This window comes from Salmo trutta, chromosome 3 (genome assembly GCF_901001165.1).
Source record: "Salmo trutta chromosome 3, fSalTru1.1, whole genome shotgun sequence".
NCBI lineage: Eukaryota > Metazoa > Chordata > Actinopteri > Salmoniformes > Salmonidae > Salmo > Salmo trutta.
This window is the reverse complement of record NC_042959.1, coordinates 27582820-27601842: the sequence shown is the minus strand read 5'-3', so window position 1 is coordinate 27601842 and position 19023 is coordinate 27582820. Positions and strand designations below refer to the sequence as shown.

At 41.4% G+C, this 19023-nt stretch overlaps 1 protein-coding gene across 1 annotated transcript in view; it reads right to left on the bottom strand.

The window, feature by feature from the left end:
- LOC115171529 (ATP-binding cassette sub-family A member 1) overlaps positions 1-12177 on the bottom strand; it is a 43644-nt gene extending 31467 nt beyond the window's left edge. Inside the window, exons 1-5 of the mRNA XM_029728460.1 lie at positions 11961-12177; positions 7497-7607; positions 5831-5924; positions 1275-1416; positions 936-1054 (exon numbers count right to left, since the gene is read on the bottom strand). Coding sequence (XP_029584320.1) covers positions 936-1054; positions 1275-1416; positions 5831-5924; positions 7497-7607; positions 11961-12110 — 616 coding nt within the window. The 5' untranslated portion in view covers positions 12111-12177. The remainder of the gene's footprint in view (positions 1-935; positions 1055-1274; positions 1417-5830; positions 5925-7496; positions 7608-11960) is intronic.
- Positions 12178-19023: the final 6846 nt, after the last annotated feature.

Below are 19023 nucleotides of genomic sequence, written 5' to 3'. Positions count from 1 at the left end.
TGCGAAACACACCATTGACCCAGCACACAGTAAGTAAGGAAGTACGTCAAATCTGTCCTATCTTGAATGGCATATGAGAATACCTTCAAGCCATGCGGCAGGCAACCTAGTGGTTAGAGCGTTGGGCCAGTACCGGAAGATTGCTGGATCGAATCTCCGAGCTGACATGGTAAAAATATGCCGTTCTGCCCCTGAACAAAGCAGTTGACCCACAGTTTCCTGGGCGCCGAAGACGTGGATGTCGATTAAGGCAGACCCCCGCACCTCTCTGATTCAGAGGGGTTGGGTTAAATGCGGAAGACACATTTCAGTTGAATACATCCAGTTGTACAACTGACTAGCTATCCCCCTTTTGCCCTTTCCCAATGGCCTGCCAACGACCTGTCAGTTGGGAGAGGCTCTGCCGGCTTTCATCCATCTACTGCCTCAAACCATCTCACATATCGCCCGCAACGTCACTCTAAACACAGCATTGTCTAAGTGCTCATAAATAGAATGTCATTATAGAAGAAATCTGGGTGTGAAATTGAAGGGGTATAATATTAAATCAGTTTTAAAATTATAACTATCCATCCACAGCCATTCACAGGCACAGGAGAACCCAGAAGGCAGGTTGGAACAGGACAAAAGGGGATGGGGGAGTCCCGCTGTGAGTCAGCACAGCGTAAGGGAATTAGTGTAAACCCTCTTTTTTCTGCCCAGATGTGGGTGTGCAGTAACTCTCCGGGGCCCGCTCAACGGGGCGTAAAGTTCAGGGCAGACAGAGATGTACTATGTAGACCTGGAATGAGTCTTGATTCAGCTTCAGTGAAAATACTGTCTATTCTAGGCTTTGAGTTCATGAACGTTCGACTCAAATGAATAGGCCCCTGGTGTTTCTTGTGAATGTAGTAATGTGTACAGTGAACAATGGTTTATATAGAGGTGACTCTTACCTTTGGTGTTGGCCTGTAGTGTCTTCAGGGCTTGGATGAGGCCTTTAAAGCCGTCCAAATTCCGGTCATTCTGACTGTACAGCAAGATCTTCTTGGCATCGGAGAACAGACGAGAGATTCTGCAGACATCCACAGATTAACACAGAATAAAATTGAATCAGTTAAATTCAAGTTATAAATAGGATATTTACAGGAAACATTAAAGTGACCATTTTCTTTATTTGGAAACAATGACGTTATTAATCCAACGAAGCGGATTAATCATAAAATAAAGTGTATTCATGTTTTTATATTTAAAGAACAATCAGATACAGAGATGCAGCTTGGGGTGGGACTCACATGGACTCGTTGAAGTTTCCCACGACCCCGGGGGACTCTCCAGGAGTGGGGTTGCGGAAGCAGGGGTTGTTGGCGTTGCAGATGATGCCTTGGATCCAGGGCAGGGTGCCTGCCGAGGGCATGGCCTTGTTGGGGAAATGACCTGAGGGAGACACCGGGAGGGATACCATCAGTAACGTCACTGTACAGTCGTCATAAGACACAAATTGTGGTGTTTTGAAATTCAATCATGTACACTGCACTTTCAAAACCACATCTCTGGTTGTATAGCAAAACACTTTTTGGGGGACATTTTTGACATATTTAGTCTATTAATACACTATCTACAGAGAGTGGACTGGAGAGAACACAGGGTAATTCCAGTCACGTTGGATCTGATACCGAGACACTTAAATGACCTCTATATCAACCCGACGGAACTACTTGGGGTGGACTTTGAACATCACCTACAGAGTTTCAAAATTCTATTTTTGTCTACGCAAAAGACACCTAACTGATGTGTGTTCTCAGATTAACTTATCGGGCTGGTGGCGGATGAGCTAGCATCAGCGTAACCACGTCTTGTCCCATCTTGAAGGCTTCACTGCAGCTACAGGCCTTATCAATGTGAAGGAGTGATTGCCTAAGTACAATGTACAACCTTTGTCCCCTCATAAGGTGCCATCCCTCCCTCCCCGAGAGGCTTGCCTTTATTTGTGTGATGAGTTAAAAAAGTAGGCCTGCTATCAGTAAACCTGAAGCCTGCCAACAGGCCCATTACTAAGAAAAGCAGAGATAAGAGATAACCCCACATAGCCAATTGCTTAGCTGAATCAGGGCGGCCATTTTGCTTTTCAGAGTGACCGTCATCGACGGCCTATAAAGATTATGACTTTATGAACTAGTGGGTGATAAATGTGAACCCTAAATGGAATTTAGCTAGGCAGTTTTCAAACTAGCACCACATTCATCTGAAACGATTTCAAAACTAGCACCATATTCAACTCAAACAATTTGAAATCTTCAAAAAGAGTAATGGGTATTTGGAGTCTTATTGCACTGTCACATTTTTTTCATGGTTAATATCCATCCCCAAAAGCAGTAGGTTAGCCCTGTGCAAGGAAGACCATGTCTTTCCTATGTGGTGTAAGAGCAGTTACAACATGCCCAGACCCATGTGCTGTATGACTCACACCAAAAGTATCCCTGTGCCTGGTGCCTAACCAGGACTTTAGGAAGAACTGAAAGCAATTCACCCCCAAATGCTTCTGCTTTCTGGCAGAGGAACAAAGCGCAGGCTTCCGGGAATGAAAGAAAGCGGACATTCTGACATAGACAAAGATTTCTCAGGAGATGTGTTCATCCCATTAATAATAGTTATTAGTAGCTATATGAATGCTTTGTCCTACACAACTGTATCCTGAAGCAGGTTTGTAGGCTATTACATAAAGTAGGATCAATAAGAATGCAAGTCCCATACAAAAAAACAATAGTTGCTTTAGCAAAGAGAAGGTAACCAGCAGATGTATTGATCCTGTTCTGTGAACTGCCCCCAGTGATATAATTAACTGAAGAATTCTCTAGCGTATCATTCCGAGGAAAACAGGCTTTGGTTCAGCCAGTGCATTTCCATTATATAAGCTTTTCCCATACCCGTGCCAAAGATAGTCTCCGAGGGCCTTGCAACCTTTATCAGCTTTCACATATAGAACCATCATAATGAGATTAGAGCAGTAATAAAGGCATCATAAACTCTAACCCCCCCATAAAGTCACTGATATGTCCACAGGCAATCTGAGCCACCTCACAAACAAGCTGTCGAATCAAACAGAAAACTGTCAAACTTATATTTGTACAGTTTTGACTGATCAAAGAGACATTTTGTTTTGACAAAAAAAGCTCCAGTGATTAGTATTGGATTTAGAGGTCGACCGATTATGATTTGTCAACACCGATACCCATACCGATTATTGGGGGACCAAAAAAAGCCGGTGCCGATTAATTTATTTGTAATAATGACAATTACAACAATACTGAATGAACACTTATTTTAACTTAATATAATACATCAATAAAATCAATTTAGCCTCAAATAAATAATGAAACATGTTCAATTTGGTTTAAATAATGCAAAAACAAAGTGTTGGAGAAGAAAGTAAAAGTGCAATATGTGCCATGTAAGAAAGCTAACGTTTAACTGCCTTGCTCAGAACATGAGAACATATGAAAGCTGGTGGTTCCTTTTAACATGAGTCTTCAATATTCCCAGGTAAGAAGTTTTAGGTTGTAGTTATTATAGGAATTATAGGACTATTTCTCTCTATACGATTTGTATTTCATATACCTTTGACTATTGGATGTTCTTATAGGCACTTTAGTATTGCCAGTGTAACAGTATAGCTTCCGTTCCTCTCCTCGCTCCTACCTGGGCTCGAACCAGGAACACATTGACAACAGCCACCCTCGAAGCAGCGTTACCCATGCAGAGCAAGGGGAACAACTACTCCAAGTCTCAGAGCGAGTGACGTTTGAAACGCTATTAGCGCGCACCCCGCTAACTAGCTAGCCATTTCACATCGGTTACACCAGCCTAATCTTGGGGAGTTGATAGGCTTGAAGTCATAAACAGCGCAATGCTTGAAGCATTGCGAAGAGCTGCTGGCAAAACGCACGAAAGTGCTGTTTGAATGAATGCTTACGAGCCTGCTGGTGCCTACCACCGCTCAGTCAGACTGTTCTATCAAATCATAGACTTAATTATAATATAATAAACACACAGAAATACAAGCCTTAGGTCATTAATATGGTCGAATCCGGAAACTATCATCTCGAAAACAAAACGTTTTTTTCTTTCAGTGAAATACGGAACCGTTCCGTATTTTATCTAACGAGTGGCATCCCTAAGTCTAAATATTCCTGTTACATTGCACAACCTTCAATGTTATGTCCTAATTACGTTAAATTCTGGCTAATAAGTTCGCAATGAGCCAGGCGGCCCAAACTGTTGCATATACCCTGACTCGGTGTGCAATGAATGCAAGAGAAGTGACACAATTTCACCTGGTTAATATTGCCTGCTGACCTGGATTTCTTTTAGCTAAATATGCAGGTTTAAAAATATATACTTCTGTGTATTGATTTTAAGAAAGGCATTGATGTTTATGGTTAGGTACAGTCGTGCAACGATTGTGCTTTTTTCGCAAATGCGTTTTGTTAAATCATCCCCCGTTTGGTGAAGTTGGCTGTCTTTGTTAGGAAGAAATAGTCTTCACACTGCATATACCCTGACTCTGTTGCAAGAGGTGACACATTTTCCCTAGTTAAAAGAAATCCATGTTAGCAGGCAATATTAACTAAATATGCAGGTTTAAAAATATATACTTGTGTATTGATTTTAAGAAAGACATTGATGCTTATGGTTAGGTACACGTTGGAGCAACGACAGTCCTTTTTCGCGAATGCGCACCGCATCGATTATATGCAATGCAGGACAGGCTAGATAAACTAGTAATATCATCAACCATGTGTGTTTAACTAGTGATTATGATTGATTGTTTTTTATAAGATAAGTTTAATGCTAGCTAGCAACTTACATTGGCTTCTTATTGCATTCGCGTAACAGGCAGGCTCCTCGTGGAGTGCAATGTAAAGCAGGTGGTTAGAGCGTTGGACTAGTTAACCGTAAGGTTGCAAGATTGAATCCCCGAGCTGACAAGGTAAAAATCTGTCGTTCTGCCCCTGAACAAGGCAGTTAACCCACCGTTCCTAGGCCGTCATTGAAAATAAGAATGTGTTCTTAACTGACTTGCCTAGTTAAATAAAGGTGTAAAAAAATATATATATAATAATAATAACAAAAAATATTTAAAAAAAACAACAACAACAAAAAAAATCGGTGTCCAAAAATACCGATTTCCGATTGTTATGAAAACTTGAAATCGGCCCTAATTAATCGGCCATTCTGTCGACCTCTAATTGGATCTATTGTGATGTTCGTATCGGAGGCTTCATGCAGGAGAAGTAAAGGGATACATGCCCAGTGGGCAGAAATCTTCTGTCAGGCTTTAGATAAAAACCCATTAACAGGGGTATATCTGCCATCCCATACCAGAAAATTGATTAGCTGGACAGAATATTCCCTATATAACAGTTAACACATAAAACACCCAGCATCCACACCCGATAAGGACCTATCATAAACAGTTCAACACGATTAGGCTGCTGTTGGACTGTGAAAATGTATATGTCTTTTTTTTCTCCATAGTAGGTTTACTCGAGTGGCCAGCACGTAGCAGTTTCAGAATAAATGACTGCACATGGCATTGTAGCATACTAGTGCATGGTATTGCTAGCTCGTATACTATAGCATCAATGGCTTGTATCTTTGTATCCGCATGTATAATATGTATACATGCGGCAACATAGTTCATCCACAGATTCCAAATCCAAATGCCTCTGTGACCACAACAACAGGAATGGTTGAACAGCCATTTGGGGTGTGGGGTGGGGAATTCAGTTGAGTGTCTTGTGAAGAAGTGTCTGTGTGTAAACAATGACGAGGGTTGCATCATACTTACATTCATGTTGTTCATACGGAGGGTAGTTCAGTCTCACTGATATCAAAATGAAGAAGATCAATAGGGGCCATACTATCTCAATCAGCAGTTGGAGCTAGAGAGAAGAAAACAAGAGAAGAAGGCCAGTTAGCATTTTTTATAAGGAGCGTGGCCTATGGTAACCATTACTCCCCCCCCCCCCTTCCATTTATAACCGTAAGCCTAGTTTGTCTGCTAATAGTCTGGAGCGCTTAAAAACTGCCATTCAAAATGGCTCCCTCACTACACCATATAATAGGTCTGCATCAACGCTATACGCAGGCATGATGTAGCTGTCATAAGACAGCTTTTATTAGGACTGCATTCCTAATAGATGCAAAGCGATCAATACAACCAACCCCGACTTCAAAATAGCCAATGCTGCACACCCACATCCAGCAACAGTGAAGTCATCTCCGTTCAAGGGTTATCAGGTGCATGCTGATTGGATTAGGAGACGGAGAGAGATGCTCCTCCAGCACACGTAAAGCCATCTAGAGGCAGGGTTCTAGCACAGGTGGGAGAACAAGCTGTAGTAGCAATTAAAGCTAACACTGCTAACATAAAGCTCTGTCCCTTTGGGCATGTAGCATATTACTTTCCAATAAAACTTTTTTTTTACTACTTGAATAAAGGAGCCTACGTCTCACATCTAATACAGCGTAAAATCTCCCTCCAGTTAAGGGAATTGCTTACAATAGTTATTGTAAAAATCAAATCAAAGGTATTCTTCACATACAGTTTACAGCAGGTATAAAAGGTACAGTGAAATGCTTGTGTTAGTTCCCTCAACAATGCAGAACATTAATCAATAATAACAATGAAAGGAGTCAAGTCAAAAAGAACAAGTAATAGAAGAGGTAGTATGCATAGTAATAATGGACTGGATTTACACTGAATTTACAATTATAAAGTGGGTAGTGGAATCAATGGTATATATTGGAACATCAGTGTTGACTGTGCGTGTGAGTGTGTGTATACGAGTTCTGAGTGTGTGTGTTTATGGGTGTTTGTGTGTGTGTGTGTTTATGGGTGTTTGTGTGTAAGGGTTGAATGTGTGGGTTGTCAGTGCAAATAATTTATCCAGTGCAAATAGTCTCTAAGGTGCAGGTCTGTCCAGGGAGACGGATAGGATTAGCTTTTCAGCAGTCTGATGGCCTGGTGGTAGAAGCTGTCTCGGAGCCTGTTGGTCCGAGACCCGATACTCTGATAACGCTTGCCAGACAGTAACAGAGTGAACAGTTTGTGGCTCGGATGACTTGAGTCCTTGACAATCTTTCGGTCCTTCCTCAGACAGGACAGGGAGGACAGGGAGCTCGCCCCCAGTGATGTATTGGGCCTATCACAGTGCTGTTCTTTCTCTTATAATAGGAGAACAGGACATGACCACTCTTTCTAACTAAACAGCTATTGAACTATTGTGTAAAGTATGATTTGCTGCAAAGAAGGAATTTAAAAACTGTAGACCTGGTATATGACAATAATAAAGTAAATACAACATTTGTTTGAAATACACTGTAAACATTATAACAGAAGAACATAATTATACATCCTCTTTTAAATTGTCCTATCAAACAAAGCCACGAGAAAAAGTCCCAATTCCTATTTCACCAATTCACACAATCTGATATAAAAATGTTCTGCTTACCGTTTGCCTTCTCCTGTAGGTAAAGTTCTTCCACAACAACAAGCCCAGCTGAGTTGAGATGGACATCTCTACTCTGGACCTCTTCCACTCAAGCTTCCCTCCAGCTCTAAACTGAAATGACAAACAGGCAGTGGTGACTGTGGGTAAAAAGTCCAGCCAGCCAGCACACAGCTCAAAGGTACAAGGTCAAGGGTCATTTGTCTAGTTGACAACATCTCTCCAATAGGTCCTCCTCACATGGGAACTTATTCTGCACTGTATCCCCGCACAGTTCCCAAGCAGACTTTATGGGAGTGAGGATGGGTTGAGGGGACGTATTTACAGGTTATTAGTGGTTCTGTCAGTACAAATCGTGTGGTTCTGATGGTCCAGATTTGGAGTGTATATCTTTGCAGATGTCCTTTATATCTGGTCAGAATCACTGATACAGGCCCCCCTCCACCCCCTGAGGTATGGATAATGATTATGTCTCCAGAGAAACCTAGATGCAAATAAAAGTGTTATATATGAAATTACTGTAGGCAGAATTAGATGTTTTTGGCTTGGGTCAAAATGACCCTAAAGGACTTGATTTTTATTTTTTTTGCAATATTCATGCAGAAACACAAAACATGATTTAGATTTGTTTATGATGTAAAGAATTGAATAAACCACCTTGGGGGGTTATGACCAAAAATATGCCCCTAGGGTCAGATGACCTTATGACCCCAGTCAGAATCGGAGTTCCATCTCTCTCTGGACCCCTTTCCCAGAACTGTGTGACTGACTGACTCAGCTGCTAGCTAGGCATCTTGTTCGTTAGCTATAGCTGTGTAGCGACTTAGCCAACCAGGCAACTCTGCTCTATGTTCATAACTAAAACTAATAGCTATTTGCTTTGTTGCGATGACAATACATTCACCTGGATATTAGCTAATTGCCAGGGTAGGTAGCTAATGAACTCCCCCGGAGTATAAACTAGAACATCTACGATCATGAAGCAGAGCCAGACAGAATTCCTGCCTAGGGATGAGAGCGCATCATTGCACCGGTTAACACCGAAGCATGCCTTTCCTCACATGCACAATTGTAAACAACATAAACACATCCAGGCGCTTGGCTGCACCATGTTTTACTGGACGTATCTGGCCCTAACTTCATGGACGAGGGATAAAACACTGGGTCACAGGGATGAGAGCCGCGCAAAATGGACAACTGTTTATGTTGTCCAAGTGGCATGAATCAGAGTTTGCACAAAATGTATTTTGTTTGCATCGTAAACATGCATCATTCAGTTTTGACTGCTAGTGAGGCTCCTGGCTTCTCAGGATATTGAAATTACTTAGCCTAAATTAGGGGTTTTGCACGCCCGCTCCCTACAAACCACAAGGGTTATTTGTCCTTATGATTCAGAGGCATATGAAAACACTGAAACTGGAAATAAGCTATTGAACGATCAGTGATCATCACCATTTGAAGCATGTAATTAACTAAATATATTTACTTACATTAGGCTGCAATTGTTGTCGGCTAAGTGGGAAGGAAACCGTCATGGTACAGAAGGAGAATGCGTTTCTATTTCTTACTTACTTTTTTCAAACTACATTGTTGGTTAAGGGCCCGTAAGTAAGCATTTCACAATAAGGTCTACACCTGTTGTATTCGGCGCATGTGTGACAAATACTATTTTATTTGGTCGGAGAGAATTAATTAATAAATAGATTGAATGAATGTTTATATTGAGGAAACGAATAAAAAAACAACAACTGAACGGATTAGTCTGGACAGTTTTTTCCTCCACCATGACGCATTAGGGCTCCTGAGTGGCGCAGTGGTCTAAGGCACTGTATCTCAGTGCTAGAGGCATCACTACAGACCCTGGTTCAATCCCAGGCTGTATCATAGCCGGCCGTGATCGGGAGTCCCATAGGGCGCTGCGCAATTGGCCCAGCGTAGTTAGGGAAGGGTTTGGCCAGGGTAGGCCGTTGCTGTAAAATAAGAATTTGTTCTTAACTGACTTGCCTAGTTAAATAAAGGTAAAATAATTGTTTTTTAAAGTGTCTCAGCATGAACCCAATAGATGGGGCATGGGTATAAGTGGATGAGTGAGTAGGCTACACAGAGATAGATCGAGGACTCTAGTGCCCAAAAGCCTGTTTTAGCATGTGCAGCACCACTAAGGACATTCAACATTTTGAAGAAGTCAACTGGGTGGGACTTCCTATGGGTTAAGGAAGGATCGCATAATTCCTCCAGGTCATCAGGAGGGATCAGCCAATGAATTATACTTGTGAGAAAACATTCCATAACTGCAGGTGGCAGTAAATCATCAATCTTGTCTTTATACCTGTTCAAACACACTCTAGGTGGCAGTGTCGACCCCGCCCTGTGCAACTGGGTCCTGGACTTCCTGACGGGTAGGAAACAACATCTCCGCTGATCCTCAACACTGGGGCCCCAAAAGGGTGCGCTCTCAGCCCTCTCCTGTACTCCCTGTTCATCCACGACTGCATGGCCATGCACGCCTCCAACTCAATCATCAAGTTTGCAGACAATACTACAGTGGTAGGCTTGATTACCAACAACGACGAGACAGCCTACAGGGAGGAGGTGAGGGCCCTCCAAGTGTGGTGTCAGGAAAATAACCTCTCACTCAATGTCAGCAAAACAAAAGAGATAATCGTGGACTTCAGGAAACAGCAAAGTGAGTACCCCCCTATTCACGTCGATGGGGCAGCAGTAGAGAAGGTGGAAAGTATTAAGTTCCTCGGTGTAGATATCACCGACAAACTGAAAAGGTCCACGCACACAGACAGTGTAGTGAAGAAGGCACAACAGCGCCTCTTCAACCTTAGGAGGCTGAAGAAAATGTGGCTTGTCACCCGAAAACACTCACTAACTTTTACAGGTGCACAATTGAGAGCATCCTGTCGGGCTGTTTCACCGCCTGGTCCGGCAACTGCACCGCCCACAACCGCAGGGCTCTCCAGAGGGTAGTGAGGTCTGCACAACGCATCACCGGGGGCAAACTACATGCCCTCCACGACACCTACACCACCCGATGTCACAGGAAGGCAAAAAAGATCAAGGACAATAACCACCCAAGCCACTACCTTTTCACCTTGCTTCCATCCAGAAGGCGAGGCCAGTACAGGTGCATCAAAGCTGGGACAGAGAGATAGAAAAACAGATTCTATCTCAAGGCCATCAGATTGTTAAACAGCCACCACCAGCACAGAGGCGGCTGCCTACCTACAGACTTGATATCATTGGCCATTTTAATGAATGGATCACTAGTCACTTTAATAATGCCACTTTAAGAATGTTTACATCTCACATTACTCATCTCATATGTACATACTGTATCCTTCACGATCTATTATTTTCTATCGCTTGCATTTTTGCCGCTCTGTCACTGCTCATCCATATATTTTATACTTATATATTCTCATCCCATTCCTTTAATAGATTGTGTGTATTAGGTTTTGTTGTGGAATTTGTTAGATATTAGGTTTTGTTGTGGAATTGTTAAATATGACCTGTTAGATACTGCTGCACTGTCGGATCTAGAAGCATAAGCATTTCACTACACTCACAATAACATCTGCTAGCCATGTGTATGTGACCAATACAATTTGATTTAAGTGTGCACTATGTAACCATTCAGTTTGTTTACCATAGAAGTAGTAGAAGAAGAAAATGTACTACTTTAAAATTGAGATGGCCTCAATGACGTTGCCCTTGCTCGCAGACGCCATAATGGGAAATATACAATGTTGCATCCTCTAACTATCTCTACCGTACGCTACTATCAGCTTCTCTACCGGTGTTTGGAGTGACAAGCTCAGTCTAGGCTACATTTTATTGTCTCCCTGTCTTTTGTACTCACAAGAGCCAGGTGGGCTGTTTGTGTGATCACTCCCGCAGGTAATACGACAATATAAATTACTCAATAACATGTTATTTTGCTGGGCTTCACATTGACGTCCCTTACTGTAAATTAAAACAAAGTAACTTGTTTCTAAGTTGTTTATTCACTTGTTTGGTAGCAAAATGTTGTGGGATAACTCTGCAAAGAATGTCATTGAATAGAAAATATGGGATCGTTTTTTAAAAGTCTGTTTAACACAATGGGTGAGAAGATTCGTGCCATGCAGTGTTCTCCGCATGTTTGGAAAAATCTAATATGAAGTCCTTTTCCTCAATGAGTAAATCAATGTTACATAGCAATACATAATGTGGTTGTAAATGTGCCCGAAGACTAGTCTACATCGTGTTTTATAACTAAGTACAACAAAAACTACAACGAACACATTTTTGCTATAAAACAAAATATCTATAACTGATGCGCTGTTGAAAAGAAAAATAGCTAAAGTTTGCCATAACTCCGTTATCTTTTCAGCTTTCTTTCCAGCGGATAGGACTACCATTAAAAGAAGAGAATAAACAAATGACAGACAATTAATCAGTGGAAAATCGAAATACCTTTTCCCAAAGGCACGAAATCAGACCCCTTTCAGCATCAAGTGTGTTTCCTCCTAAACTAAACCACACTTCTTCACTACTTTTTGAAATATTTTTGTCCTGGCTTGTTATCCAGGCATGTGTGACCTGTACACAGAGGAGGAGAATCATCTGGATCTAGAAAAGCTTTTATATGGAGTGAACCTTGGCTACATCCGCTTGGAGAACTACAGGGGTTACTCTCGGTCATGGAGATGTTCCGTGATTAAATCCCCCTAGTGGAGCACATGTAGACTCGGGGCTACTCGCACTCCCCGACCTCCTAAACATCTGGAACGAATGATAATCGAAATAAAAACCATAGACCTACATGTATTTAAAGTAGTAAATAGCCTTCTCGGGACTACATTTCGTTTGGGTAAACAGTTGGGTTATAGGCCTAGACGCCATCGTCTTTCCACAAACTCTGTACATTTTATTTTGACATTTTAGTCATTTAGCAGTCCCTCTTATCCAGAGAGATTTACAGGAGCAATTAGGATTAATTAAGTGCCTTGTTCAAGGGCACATCGACAGCCGGCTCGGGTATTCGCCCAATGCTCTTAACCGCAATGAAAACTTACAATCACTGACGTTGAATATGTTTTTCCATAGATTAAACCCCATAATTTACTGTCAAAACATAATCTGGTCATGTTTACCTTTCATGAGATTCAACCATTAATTAGATACTTCCCCAGATTTCTTCCAATCATTTCCAGGTTGCATGTATCAAATCAAATTGTGTTGGTCAAATATTTAGCAGATGTTATTGCAGGTGTAGCGAAATGCTTATGTTCCTAGCTCCAACAGTGCAGTAATATCTAACAGTGCAGAAGTAGCTAAAACAATTCACAACAATACACACAAATCTAAAAGTAAAGGAATGGAATTAAGAAATATATAAATATTATATAGAGCTATGTCAGAGTGTAATTGACTAAAATACAGTAGAATAGAATACAGTATATACATATGAGATGAGTAAAGCAGTATGTAAACATTATTTAAACATTATTAAAGTGACTAGTGTTCCAATATTACAGTGGCCAGTGATTCCAAGTCTATGTATATAGGGCAGCAGCCTCTAAGGTGCAGGGTTGCATAACCGGGTGGAAGCAGGTTAGTGATGGCTGTTTAACAGTCCGATGGCCTTGAGATAGAAGCTGTTTTTCAGTCTCTCGGTCCCAGCTTTGATGCACCTGTACTGGCCTCGCCTTCTGCATTATAGTTGGGTGAACAGGCCATGGCTCGGGTGGTTGATGTCCTTGATGATTTCTTTGGCCTTCCTGTGACATCAGGTGCTGTCGGTGTCCTGGAGGGCAGGTAGTTTGCCCACGGTGATGCGTTGGGCAGACCGCACCATCCTCTGGAGAGCCCTGTGGTTGCATGCGGTGCAGTTGCCGTACCAGATGGTGATAAAGCCTGACAAGATGCTCTCAATTGTGCACCTGTAATAGTTTGTGAGGGTTTCAGGAACAAGCCCAACTTATTCAGCCTCCTGTAGCACCTTCCTCACCACACTGTCTGTGAAATAGGCTAATGATTCATGACTCATCACTTGGGAAACAACAATGAGTTCAGCCGAGGGGGTGTTCTTTGTAAAAGACTGAAAACTTTTCCCCAAAGCAATGTGACAATGACAAAAACACAAATGTTATTGAAAGGAAAGATTTGAAGAGATTTGCAATCAGCAAGTTACCCTTGATGACAATACAGTAATTTGCTCCCCCGAAATGGCGTAGCCTCTCACCTATGAATTGGATTAGTGCAAATTAATATGTTGACAGATGGAAATTATAAAGCCCATGAAATAGTTAAATAATTACACTATAGGTTATGCATATTCATGAAACCAATCATTGTAGCTCTTTTTAATTATATCAATTATGACCTTTTCATTCTGCCAATCTGAATGGGAAACTCAGCCGGTTCAAAGTTCAACTGCTCAAAGCTCAATAACTTATCAACACAGTAGGATTTATAGCTGTAGGCAGAGCATATTCTCAGAATACCATCTCCAACACTCTAATCAGAAAAGGAACAGTTCAAAGTTTGCCAGACGTTTTCTTACCTCAAGTGGTCTGAAGTCAAGCTGATGTCATCCCATTCTAGTCAATAGGAGAAATCTGCAGTGCAGGCCTCAAAATATGGGAACAATGTATTAGTAATATTTGCAGAAGCCTAGTACTGGGAAATAACAGTAGAAAACATTTTATGGTATTCATCTGTTTTCATCGACCTGGCCAAGGCTTTCGACTCTGTCAATCACTGCATTCTTATCGGTAGACTCAGTAGCTTCGGTTTCTCAAATTACTGCCTCGCTTGGTTCACCAACTACTTCTCAGATAGAGTTCAGTGTGTCTGGCAGTTTCTATGGGGGTGCCACAGGGTTCAATTCTCGGGCCGACTCTTTTCTCTGTATACATCAATGATGTCGCTCTTGCTGCTGGTGATTCTCTGATCCACCTCTACGCAGACGACACCATTCTGGATACAGTACATCTGGCCCTTCCTTGGACACTGTGTTAACAAACCTCCAAACGAGCTTCAATGCCATACAACACTCCTTCCGTGGCCTCCAACTGGTCTTAAATGCTAGTAAAACTAAATGCATGCTCTTCAACCGATTGCTGCCCGCACCTGCCCGCCCGCCTAGCATCACTACTCTGGACGGTTCTGACTTAGAATATGTGGACAACTACAAATACCTAGGTGTCTGGTTAGACTGTAAACTCTCCTTCCAGACTCACATTAAGCATCTCCAATCCAAAATTAAATCTAGAATTGGCTTCCTATTTCGCAACAAAGCCTCCTTCACTCATGGTGCCAAACATACCCTCGATAAACTGACTATCCTACCGATCCTTGACTTCGGCAATGTCATTTACAAAATAGCCTCCAACACTCTTCTCAGCAAATTGGATGTAGTCTATCACAGTGCCATCCGTTTTGTCACCAAAGCCCCATATAATACCCAACACTGCGACCTGTATGCTCTCGTTGGCTGGCCCTCGCTACATATTCGTCGCCAAACCCACTGGCTCCAGGTCATCTATAAGTCTTTGGTAGGTAAAGCACCGCCTTATCTCAGCTTACTGATCACCATAGCAACACCCACCCGTAGCACGCGCTCCAGCAGGTATATTTCACTGGTCATCCCCAAAGCCAACACCTACTTTGGCCGCCTTTCCTTCCAGTTCTCTGCTGCCAATGACTGAAACGAATTGCAAGAATTACTGAAGCTGGAGACATATCTCCCTCACTAAGCATCAGCTGTCAGAGCAGCTTACCGATCACTGTACCTGTACACAGCCCATCTGTAAATAGCACACCCAACTACCTCATCCCCATACTGTTATTTATTTTTGTTGCTGTTTTGCACCCCAGTATCTCTACTTGCACATATATCACTCCAGTGTTAATGCTAAATTGTAATTATTTCGCCACTATGGCCTATTTATTGCCTTACCTCCCTAACCTTACTACATTTGCACACACTGTACATAGATTTTTCTATTGTGTAATTGACTGTACGTTTGTTTATCCAATGTGTAACTCTGTGTTGTTGTTTTTGTCGCACTGCTTTGCTTTATCTTGGCCAGGTCGCAGTTGTAAATGAGAACTTGTTCTCAACTCATTTTCGGCCTTTTTCACAGGATGTTTCAGACATAATATAGTAACCTGGCCCCTGCTCAGTGAAAGTAGGTGAAAGGTGAACTGATGTTATCTGACCCTGGCTGCAATTGCCCCCACCCAGATGTTCCAGCTCAAAGTGACTAAACTTATGTAATAGCAAGTGATGAGTCAGCAAAAAGTTTAGACAGTATAGAAAAGACTTATCTAATCAGAAAAGCCGTTAAATATATACGTTAGGCTCTTGAATAGCTTCTAACAACAGGCTCTTGAACAGCTTCTATCCCCAAGCAATAAGACTGATAAATTGCTAACAAAATAGTTACACGGACTATGAGTTAACCTTGTATCTTTATTGACCTTTTATTTGTATTGTTGCACTGTCTCTATGCACACTCACAGGGCCCTACACACACACAAACACTCACTCCATCGACTGCTCTCACACATAATATGCACATACATTTATACTGACTCTACACTCACATGCAAGCTGCTGCTACTCTGTTTATTATACAGTATATCCTGATGCCTAGTCACCTTACCCCTATACATATCTACCTCCATTGCTCCAGTATCCCTGCACATTGTAAATATGGTATTGGAACTGACCCTGTACATAGCATGCTTGCTCACTTATTGTTTTTCATATTTCTTCTCGTTTCTCATGTTTTTTTTCTTGTATTACATTTATTATTTCATTGTTGGGTTTTGAGTTTGCAAAAAAGGCATGTACTTGTGCATGTCACATTAAAAGTTGAAACGTGAAACTTTATGGACCTTATCTATGTTTGGAGATGTTTTAGGCTCATAGTGAAAGATTTGCGCTATATGAGCAATTCCTATCAAGAATGTAAAATGTAAGATTCAAGTGAGTGGATTTAGTCAAAATTACTCAACCTTATTCTTCTCGAGTGTACATTACCATAGATTGTGATTCAAGAGAACATTTTCTGCAGAGAACTGTTGCCATTTTGTCTGAAACTTGTAAACACAGAGGCCCCCCTTGTCAATGCAGACTCATGACCCATTCCACATTGAGTGTGCGGGCCCCAGGAGGAATTAACAGTAGGTATTATGTAACCTGAGGAAGTGCGGCACACCTCAGCAGTATGTCCACAGTATACCCCCTAGCCCAGAGGAACACTGGGTCTATTCTGAGCTGTCAACATGGAGACGTCAGATGAATAGGAAATAAGAGTCGACCAACACCACAACGGGAGGACTACAGGGTTAACATGACAATAAGACAAATTAAGAACTTTACTTTTCTCATATGTTACACTACATTAATAGGTTTCATATGTGTGATGAAAAAAAAATAAACTGACTTAATCTTCCAAATAGGTTTTTGATTAGAGCCAGGAGTTTTTACTGGGACATACATCAAACCATAAACTGTAAGTGAGACTGTAATCTGAGATAATATTTTACACAACCATCTAAGGTTACTACTGTAGGCACATTTAACACTTGCTCTTAACCCATGGTGCCATTAAAACATTGCTGATATAGTCACACTATAAACCGTCTTGCTTTAATAAAATACCCTGGTCTATTAAATATTGAGTACCACGGTAATACCGCCGTGTTTTGGACTTCTAACTGTTCAAATAAACCTACCATTAAAATTATAGACTGATCATTTCTTTGTCAGTGGGCAAACGTACAAAATCAGCAAAGGGATCAAATACTTTTTTCCCCTCACTGTAACTTGTTTTGCTCTTAGACGCTCACAAGCCACACAAGTGTCGTTAGAAGGTAAGGGGTTCTTCTACAGTACATAGAAGATCATAGGAAATCCCAGTGTCTATACTGTAATAAGGTCACATAGTTGCTGTCACAAACTCCACAGTTGTCACTGTCTAGTTTGATATTAATTTCCCACTGAGCAAACAAACGGTTCTTACAGAATTCTTAGTCTTTTTTATCAGGTTGTTTCTTTGGCAGACATTCTTTTGATTGACATTTATCAATAAAACTAATGAATGCAACTGTATATGTCAAATTGTTTCGTGTTCAACTTGTAGCCCTGGTAGTCCTGCAAAGAAAATGGTAAAACACTTCAATTTGAGGCTATGAGGGCAGAGCAAGCAGATGAATGAAAGTTGTGAATTTCATCTTGTTTTTCTGAGGGTACCCTGGTAACAATGGAGTCTATTAAAAACTACCAGAGCGTAGAGAATCAGACCCATTACACAGGGTCTGAATGACCAACCACTGCCTCATTAAACACTAGGCCAACAAAAACAAGAAACTGCCCACTACTGCAAAAAGACTGGTAAATAATATGCTACATATTAGGTAACAAATGGAAGTGAAAGGTTAGGGCTACAGATTTGAAGGCCCACCACACACATATAGGGACAAAAAAACAAAACAATGGTCGACTCAGCAGATATTGTCCAAAAAAAGCACGACAAGTGAGGATGGCACATTTAGTTGGAAGTGTGTTGTTACATTTAGTCATTCAGATAGTCATGAGATCCACTCCCTAAAACAAGATGAACTCTGTGTTATTTAGTCTGGTTTATACATAGACGTTTCTCAAAACCTGATTCGCTATGTTTTATTGGACTGCCTAGACATATCCTAGTAGCTCACAGATAGGAGTGCAAACAGTGACAATTGTTGTAGTTTTTGCTCCATATACTATGTCGATCTTCTCGTAAGTGAGACACTAATGCAGCTAAATAGTTCAAAGACGTCCGCTTTCATTACTTCCTTTCCTTCAACTGTAGTGATCTGAGTGAGCTGTGAGATTCGTTTTTAGATCAGTGTATAATGCAGATGTAGTCAAGGTGATGAGTGGTGGTAGCCAGTTTAGACGCGCCCTGAATCTTTGGCAACTCCATCCGTATCATCTTTTGCTGTTGGGTCCACTTACTGCCGATTCCTCCAAATTATTTTACACAAGGTGTGACTTCCCTCTAGTGGCTGAAACCAAAATGGCAAGACATTTGTATTGTACAAAGAGAAATCACATACGGAATGATCTCATCAAATGTTGCCAATTAATCCATTATAATCATGTACATGTCGGCATGTACAATTACATCAAAACAAATACAGAGAAGACTGAATTTGTTTAGAAATGTTTTGTCTAAATTGTAGCCCTACAGTTGATGGTAAAAACAGGGATGATAATCGAAAAGGACAAGAAAAACTAACTACTAATTTAGTACTTTGGACACATATTGTATCGCTCCAATCCCTATATTTTAAAAAGGCGTGCCACAGGTTGATAATGCACTCACTCATTACAGCCTTACAAATAAAAACATCACACACACATTCACGCGCACAAACACACACCCACAGCGCACTCTCTCCCTGGTACAACAGAACACAATGCAACAAAGGCCCCTCTTTTTGCCTTCAGACTGGCATCTCCCTGCCAGTGCTGTGC